This window comes from Anopheles ziemanni, chromosome X, assembly GCF_943734765.1.
Source record: "Anopheles ziemanni chromosome X, idAnoZiCoDA_A2_x.2, whole genome shotgun sequence".
Taxonomy (NCBI): domain Eukaryota; kingdom Metazoa; phylum Arthropoda; class Insecta; order Diptera; family Culicidae; genus Anopheles; species Anopheles ziemanni.
Genome location: NC_080707.1, coordinates 30,837 through 39,413, shown reverse-complemented (window position 1 = coordinate 39,413; position 8,577 = coordinate 30,837). Strand labels below are relative to the sequence as shown.

At 42.1% G+C, this 8,577-nt stretch overlaps 1 protein-coding gene across 1 annotated transcript; it reads right to left on the bottom strand.

Annotated features, from left to right (window-relative positions):
- Nucleotides 1-3,364: 3,364 nt before the first annotated feature.
- LOC131291464 (double-stranded RNA-specific editase B2-like) lies at nucleotides 3,365-8,313 on the bottom strand. The gene is made up of 4 exons (XM_058320679.1): nucleotides 8,155-8,313; nucleotides 5,955-6,234; nucleotides 3,903-4,531; nucleotides 3,365-3,805 (listed from the first exon to the last, which is right to left on the bottom strand). Exons 1-4 carry the CDS (start codon nucleotides 8,242-8,244, stop codon nucleotides 3,605-3,607), a joined length of 1,200 nt encoding a protein of 399 aa, XP_058176662.1. The 5' UTR covers nucleotides 8,245-8,313; the 3' UTR covers nucleotides 3,365-3,604.
- Nucleotides 8,314-8,577: the final 264 nt, after the last annotated feature.

The following is an 8,577-nucleotide window of genomic DNA, read 5'->3' as shown; positions in this document are numbered from 1 at the left end:
TTCGGTTTCGCGCGCAAACGGTCAACATACAACCGCTGCAGCATGTAATAACACAATCGTGTTGTGTCCATATCTGGATGGGATTTCCCGAAGAAAAGAGCCGCAAAACGGAGGGCATGAAGAGAGATAATTAAAAACAACTGCGTAGTGTTTTTCAGATAGTGTTGAATCAATGCAGTGTTTCCTTATATTAAATTACTGTCAAATCTGGATATGAAACGCTCATGTTCCAAAGCAACCTCGATTTTGTACGAACGACTACGAATCGTAAATTCGCGAACATTTGTAAGTATATAAAGTGGTATGAGGCGAGGCCGCAAAGCTAGAATTAAATCTCTTGGTTCCACTGCAGTTCCCAGTTCGATGTATACCAAAGCGCACTTTCTAAAAGGACCAAGAAGCTGCAGAAAGGTTCAATGACATTGATGCTGGTTAAGGGCACTCCGATCATACGATCGGTAATTGCCTACTCTTCGCACCACCTTTTCCGGTGGATCCCCATCGTTGTTGCTATTAAAGCCCACTATCCAATACGTACGAGTAGGCTTCCAGAGTCGCCCCATCCTGCCAAGGACAAATAAAAGTGCATGCGGAGGCTCGTCCCAACTGCCAATCTCAACTGGCACCACGTTGGATGGTTCTTCCGATTGGTCAGTTGCCCATTAAAGCCGATGCCAGATCAACAACATTTGCTACTGAACATCTGAGATGCAACGCGGAAGGAAGGAAGAAACATGCGTTGGCCTTGAACAACAAAAATAACTTCACACCACCCTTCGCACCACATCCATTTTGGCACCATCGATTGGGAGCTAATTTGAATACATTTTCCAACACACCACACAACCGGTTCGGGCCGGTGATCTGGCTGCTTCCATCGCATTCACTCCCAGTCGTGCCGGTGCAAAAATGGGCGTAATTTTAAATGCAAACGTCAAACAATATTTTCAGATGCTACTTTCTGGCCCTGCAAGATTCTTCGCACTGAAATTCACTTCGACACTTGATGGACCTGGTGCTACTTAAGGGAAGATGAAACCAAAACGGAAAAAAATAATTGCAGTAATTTTCCAACCAAAATGTAATAATAGCATCTACCTCCATTACCGAACGACACACTGTCACTCAATACCAACGTCGGGTAACCACGTGCTATCTGTAGCAAGTGTTGAATAGCCTACTATTGGACCAAGTGCTTAACAACTTTCGCTTAGAGAAACCCGTAACAGAATCAGTAGAAATACCTCGGAATCCTAGAAGCTTTGGTTCAAGATACTATGCAAAGCTAAACAACAGTTCCTAACAAGAGTATCTCTTCTAGACCATAATATATCTTGGAACCCTGACGAATCGGAAATAATTACCTTTTCTTCAGCGATTTTTTATAGTTGAACTTGACCGTTCCTGGGACTGCTGGAGGAATTGAAGCTGAGTAATCAGAACCGGAAGCACAACGCCGTTACATACACAACACACGTGCCAAAAACGCCAATCGGTTGATGGAGGTGACTTCCAAAGTGGCACTGAAGGCATGCCAGTAGGGACGCGTCCGTTTTACTATGTTCGTCCCGCAGTCACAGGTTAAGATTATCAACAGCATAAAGCGTACTGGACACCAACTCAACCCCTCCACCCTCTTCTCTTTAGAGAGCTCTCTATCGTTCTTTTTCACACTCCGCCTCTCTCTATCTTTCTGTCCATGGCATGGACTGGCCTCTCACGATCCACCCGGTCCAGCTTTGTGTCAACATTGGCGACCCCAGGAGGCCGACTGTCGTTCGCCAATGCACCCGCGCTCAGTTATCGAAGATAACATTTCCACCTATCGATACTTGAGGCCATTAATTGAGTCTTATCAATGGGGTAATGCGAGCCAACCCCATTTTATCTCGCCCGAGAGTGCCGACCTACCACGATGTATCAACCACCGACGGGCGTACGTCACATCTCTACCAGTCGTTGGCCCGTTACGAAGTAGAAAGTAAATTGGAGTGTAAGCAACAATAACCAAACAAAACCCATATCTCAAGACTCACTGGTCATAAAGGAACTACATTCCAGAATCGGTGTGTGAACTGCGTATCATTAACGTTACTCAATAAAAACGCGCTCGGAACAAAGCGACATGAGAATTACTTATTGCCCTGTATACCTGTCATTTTACGAAAGGCATGGATCAATCATTGGCGTAGGAATATCAACAGCCATCAACAAGCAAAGAGCTATCATTTTTTTCTTATCCTATGTCTAAGAGAAGAAACAAGTCTTTTCACTATGTAGTCAGGTGTGAACCGAATGATGATTCGGTACTGTATCCCTTCGAAACTGGGCCATCCCTTGAACCACGACGGTTCATTGCAGTCTAAGGGATGAAATAATCAGTGCAACTGTTTTGATTTTTAGCTTTACGTAATGTTTGATAACTGTGACTCTATTTTGTATTATCTTATATTACCTATTCTATAGTGTAATCCTTATCAGACAATTCGTTGCGCCATGGAATAATACTAAGATAAGAATCGCACAGGACCGGATGCTCCCAAGACACTTGTATCGATTGTGATTGTACGCCACTTGCATCGTTATTTGGAAAACGAATTTGTCTCGATTCTAAACTACACTATGGAAAACATAAAACTTCTTTAGAAAACAAACAAATTAAACAGTTTCAATGAATCGTGACGAAAACTAAAGAGAGCTAGCATTTTATTACATATAATATTTATTGAAATTCATCTTTGATCATCGCTTCCCCAACGCTAAAATTTAAATTGCAAGTCGCACACTGATAAAAGTGTCTAAAACTTCGGATTACTCACGAATTTCGATTAGCATTCGCTGTCTTTCGTTTTTTCTAGAACTTTGTCATGGTAAATTCTGCAAGCTTTGACCTTTTTACAAATGTAGTTTTAACGCATTGAATTATATGTATTTAAGTATCTGGAAATAGTTAAAGGTTAATGGCAATCGATCTTTGTTGCTTTTAATTTAAAGCCAAAAGGGTTCTCTTCTTACGTGTAGTTACCGATTCACAAAGAAATAATATCTGAATAAATATTTTACATTAGCCAATCTGCAAATAATTCTCTATTGCGTTTCGTGGTTCTATTGCGTTTCGTGTATTTAAAAATATAACGGATTTTAGAATTTGGATGAACCTCTGCAAACATCAAAAGATTTTAAAGATCAAACAAAAGAATCTTCTTTATTAATGTAGCGACCATCTTCGGCCATGCCTGTTTAAGATCTTACTAGGCTTGTCACCGTTGCGTACGGTGATAGTCAGTCCTATTTATAGGATATGCTACGGTCCCGGTTGTAATTCAAACCCACACCGGCATAACCATTGCCACTGACCCCCAAACAAAAGTATATTGTCAATAAAAAGAAAACCCATGCCTTATTTTACGAAAGTAAGTAGTTAACGACATTACTATATTCCTCCGCTTTGGTCGAATTCAATGAAAGATTATGACAAGTAGCTTAATTTTACTTTTTGCTTAGTATGTTGAAATTGATAATTAATTAAATTAAATTAACTAAAGAACTTTTACACTCATTCCAAAATTTAACGATCGTCTATCGAATTAGCGATAATCGATGCTTACGCTTGTAGAACACTACTATCGAACTCAACACCAAACAGTGTTTTGCAGGCATCGATAGCGGCTGCTTTTCGGGCAAGCTTTTTTGAGCGACCCCGACCGATGAACTCCTTCCCGTCGACAGAAATGCCAGCGGTAAACTCTCGGTTCAGTGGATCGTCGTTCGATCCGAGATCCTGGTATGCGACCTGCGGGCGCATCTGTAGAGAAGAAATTATGCCAATGTAAACAAAATCTGATATTTGTGGGTAGCGGCCTTAAGCATGCCAGTGCAGGGATGCTTAAAAACATACGTACATATGCAAACAGTACCGTTGGATGGCGGGTGGAGGCATCAGCCGGTAAATCAGCTATCGTTTTTGTAACCTTCGGCATTGACGGTTGGCCAACTATGCCTGTCTCAACCGGTGGCGCCACCAGTTTGGGTTTCTGTGGCTTTAGTGTCGGCACCTCGAACCCTTCGTTTTCCCATTCGGAGAACAATTTGTGCAGCGCGAACGCAGCCAAATGCTCCATGGGTAAGTCGTCCGTTTCGCCACTTTCGTCGACGTCCATTTCCGAGTCATGCAAGCTCGATTCGCCGTCAGGTTCGGTTTCACTCATCGTTGGAGCAGGTGGGGGAGTGGGCGGCACTGTTTTGCTGGCCGCCTTCGCCTCCTGCTGCTGCTTCACGCGGTTCATCTGCGATATCGCCAGATCGCGCAGAGCCTTCTCGCATGCTTTTGCCTTCGCTTGATTCTTGCTGGATCCCATCGCCTCGTACTTTACATTGTTTATGACTATTTCCGCCTTCGTTAGGTGACCGACAGTGTTGATCACGAACTCCGTCATACCTGGACCCTGCAGCTCATGCAGAGCGACAATTGCGTTCTTAGGGATAAGCCATTTGCGCAGACGGCGCATTTGGCGCGCCTTGCGCTCCTTTTCTGCATGGAAAAGTTAAATAGATTGAGCAATATCGAAATCAAAATAATTTAAACTAAATAGGTACAGAGTGCGAAATACAGTAAATTGCACGTATTAGCGGAAGATCAAACCTCCATTAGTAAGTCTATAACAATTAACACGTTAAACGCTACGTCGGTTCCGTGGGGCCGACAGTGTTCTTTCTCGTATGGATTGTTCCCGACGATTTTAACAGTATGCCAGTAGACGTTATGCGTGTATCAATTAATGCTGAACCATCAATCGTGTTGTGTGTTTACTTTTGAATAATGTTTCGTGAGTTTACAATTGCGGAAAACATGAATTTCATTCATTTTCCTATCATAAATGATGCTGAAAACATCAGAAAATTAATTCTGGACCGCCGAAAGCTTCGGTTAACCTTCACCTGTTATGCCATAGTCACCTACGTAAACGTTCAACCGGTCTTCCCGGAGATTCCGGTTTCCTGTACTTCGGTTTCCTATAATTCTGTATTTATGACCGAAAATAAATTAAATAAACTGCATTAAAACCAAACCTCCATTTATAATCTATCGTCAAAACTGGTAGGTGGTTTCAAATGTGAAGGGTGAAATTTTTTGGATCCCCGAAAAAATATTCTTAATTATTATTAATTTTTAAAATTATGACTCATATACAAAATGTATGAGCAACCCGGGTAGACCGTTGAACGAGCAAAGGGGTATCAACCGAAAAATGCAAATAATTTTTTTTAAATTTCTTTTAAGACAATCTTTCTTCAGCAAAACGATAGGAAATTAGTATTTCTTGTCATTCTGAAAGTTTCATGCCGATACTACAATCCAATCAACAGTTACTAGAAAATAAAACTGCAAAAACTACCCGGGTAGGCGATTGAACGGATGCTCAAAGAGCAGCAAAAATTTTCCCCGGTACAATGCGGTAACGACCGTTCCCGCGTATAACAGTTTAACACTGGCGTAGAACAGAAAACGAATATTTTGAAAAAAAATTGACAGTTAAACATAAACAAACGACGGGAACGATCCTTCGATGGAAACGACCGTCCACCGGAATAGGGCCGGGTATCTATAACAATTAACTTGTTTTGATGCATTTAAGGCTGGTACTGTAAAGCTCTTTAAAATGATTTATAAAAAATCTTGCTCATCCTAAGTAAGGGAATAGTTAAAGTGCGGCTTTGTGTTCTACTAACACATGAAGTTTACTGTAACATCGTTGTCTTCGATACGGATCATATTGTTAGACTTTCTGATCACTGTTTGAGATATGTTATATATTATTATATATTTAGCTTTGCTTTGCTTTGCTCTCATATTTGCGCAGTGTTTGTAATCATATCCAATATTTATCGGCCATTGGCCTCTTTGTAAATAGCTGCAGGAATGCTCCCTGATGTGGAATGCTACCGTGACTCACCGTTTTTTTTGCGTTCCGCCGACGTGCCTGGCTTTTTCAACAAGTGCTTCCTAAACTTGGAAATTTCGCTGGAAAATGTAGCTTCGTGGCTCGTGATGTCCTGTGGCACGTTCGCCATATCGGTATCTTCCTGTTTTATAGGAATATTAAACTTCGTCAGGCCGATCTGTTGTACTTGTTCCGGTTGCTGCTGCGGAGGCTCTGCCGACGTTGCTGCAGCTGCAACAGTGGCACTGACATTTTCCTCTTCCCTTTCGCGGTTGTTTGGCGAGCCCGATTGCTAACGAGACGAACGATATGGCAAGCAATTTAATAGTATAGTACATACACCAATTGTTCCTTAGCGGCTCGTTATGGTAGAATGCTTTTTAAAATGACGTTTCTACTCAGTTGAATCTGTGTTCCTGTTCTGGAGTGCTGTTGTAAAGGATTTGCACGCATCCAATTATGGCAGCGCACGCGCACGCGCTGGATACGGCCGGGGACAATCAAAACCTGCTGGCACAAACACGGTCGCGAAAGCACGGCAATGGAAAACGGACCACAGGGTGGTGCAATGCGCTATTTCGAGGGAACAAAAACAGGCATCACCGCAACCTGCCGATTATCCAACCCCACTAGTACTTGGTTTGCACCAGGAGTTCCGCCCGTCCCCAGGAAGTATCCGTCCCAATGGCTTTGTTACCGCTCCAATAAGTGGTTGCTATCGCTGGCAAGCCGGCGCTATATAGATATGACTATGTATATACCAGTGGCTTTTCCCCGACAATGACCGTCCAGAACGAAACCCCGCAACCGACCCCACACGTTGACCGTCATTCGGTTTGTGGAGGGAAGAAGAAAGTTACTCGGCGTTTAATGAACCATCTGCACCACGCCGTACCACTAGCGTGCCAGGTTCCGAAAACATCCTAGTTCAACAGAATTTTCTGTAAAAATGAACCGTTGCAAGTGTGAACCGCCCAAAACCGCTCATACATGCAGAGGGTCATTTTTACAGTTAAATGAAATCGAGGTACGTTTGATGGTACGCTGTAGTGTGGAAGATCCGTAATTCTACTAGCGGATACATACTTTTCCACCCCACTTTCGCCCCGCATTTTTGCCGCAGCGCTCTACAGCGTATCTCTACCGGAGACGAGGACATGGGTATCCTAGCCCTTTCGCGAGGATATGTGTGGTTTTCGGGCGCTCGATTCGTCGATCTGTCCTCGTTTTCTACCTGGCCTCTCCGATCCATTGACCACGGGTACCGCGATTGGAAGCGCTGCTCCGACCGTTCACCTCCCCAAGAAGCGCATCTGAAGTGGTATTTCTGGTTCCAAATCGAGCACAGAATGAATATCTATTATTAGCTATCGCCCGGTCAGTTAGTTGAGTGTATTTCACTTCATGTACGATCTTTGTCGCCTGTCTGGAGATGGAATAGTGCTGCTAGTTATGAGAGGTCAGGTTATAAATCCACTGCGGATCATCGCTTTACCCTGAGCATTTGATTAGTTGCTATTTGCGGTCACATTTGCTAATTTATTTGTTAAAAGTTGCCCGCTTATTAACATTAAGGTCGGCATGTAAAACGACTCAAACAGCCTTGTTTAGCCCAGCCTAGCTTCAAGCCCATATGTTATCCAGCGTATTAATGGAATAATTGCATCTTAATCACCTTGGAATGTTCTAGAGTATTTAAACTTGCGCTTCATGGCTTATCCAAATGCAGATTTAGCGGTTTACTTTTATACAACAAAGCATTCTCCACTGAAGAAATTACCTGAAAAAGATTTACCAACTTTACTTCGATAAATTCGTCAGTGGATAATGTTTTAGCTAGGCTTCGCGGCTGCTTTCGAACATAATATATTTCCAGCATCTGCTTTGGACTATGGTCTGCCCATTAAAAAGAATATCTAACCGGTGAAGATTATTAATCGAAGCAAAAAAAATACAATTCGTTCCAAGTGGCCTGACCGTTAACTGCATCCATCATTTGGGAAGAAAATAGGAATAATCTATGAAAAGATACACATTTTAAAAGTTTGATATTTAAGGATATAAAAATAATACAAAAGGATTTGTAAATTGGAAAACTAAAAACAGCTATTGCAATGGGCCCACTTCTGCTATTGCAGTGAAATGGTGTTCCGAATGCCGGAGAAGTTTTTCCTTTTTCCAGAAGAAATTTGTATTTTTGACGATTTGATACCTGTTGTTCTTGCTGCATGTTGCCTCCTGCTGGAACAAATCTTCTTTTGTATTCTCGTTCGATTTGCTGCTTAGATTTTCTACGTGACATCAAACCACAGATTTTCGACGCTTTAAAGATGGAAGTTAATTTCACATTTGCAGCAATCGAAGCGCACACCAAATCAACTAGTTCTGTCACTGCTCACAAATTATGCTGCCATCAACGTTTATAAACGGTATAGTTCGATTCTCAGCTGATTTATAGCAACATGTATTTCGCTTGTATTTCGGTAATCACAAGAACGGGGAAATATAAAATACATATTTTGCAATAGATGAATTACAATCTTATTAAAATAATCGAACATATATAGCAGAACAAGGTAGTGGATCTGAAGGTCTCGAATGCCATTGCAATCAAAACTTCACGTTTCTAGTTGAG

Coding starts and splice junctions, on each gene's coding strand:
- LOC131291464 (XM_058320679.1), bottom strand. CDS start 8,244: ATGTCACGTAGAAAATCTAAGCAGCAAATCGAACGAGAATACAAAAGA. Junction 4,532..5,954: donor GGCGGAACGCAAAAAAAACG/GTGAGTCACGGT, acceptor TTTTCCATGCAG/AAAAGGAGCGCAAGGCGCGC. Junction 3,806..3,902: donor CAACGGTACTGTTTGCATAT/GTACGTATGTTT, acceptor TCTTCTCTACAG/ATGCGCCCGCAGGTCGCATA.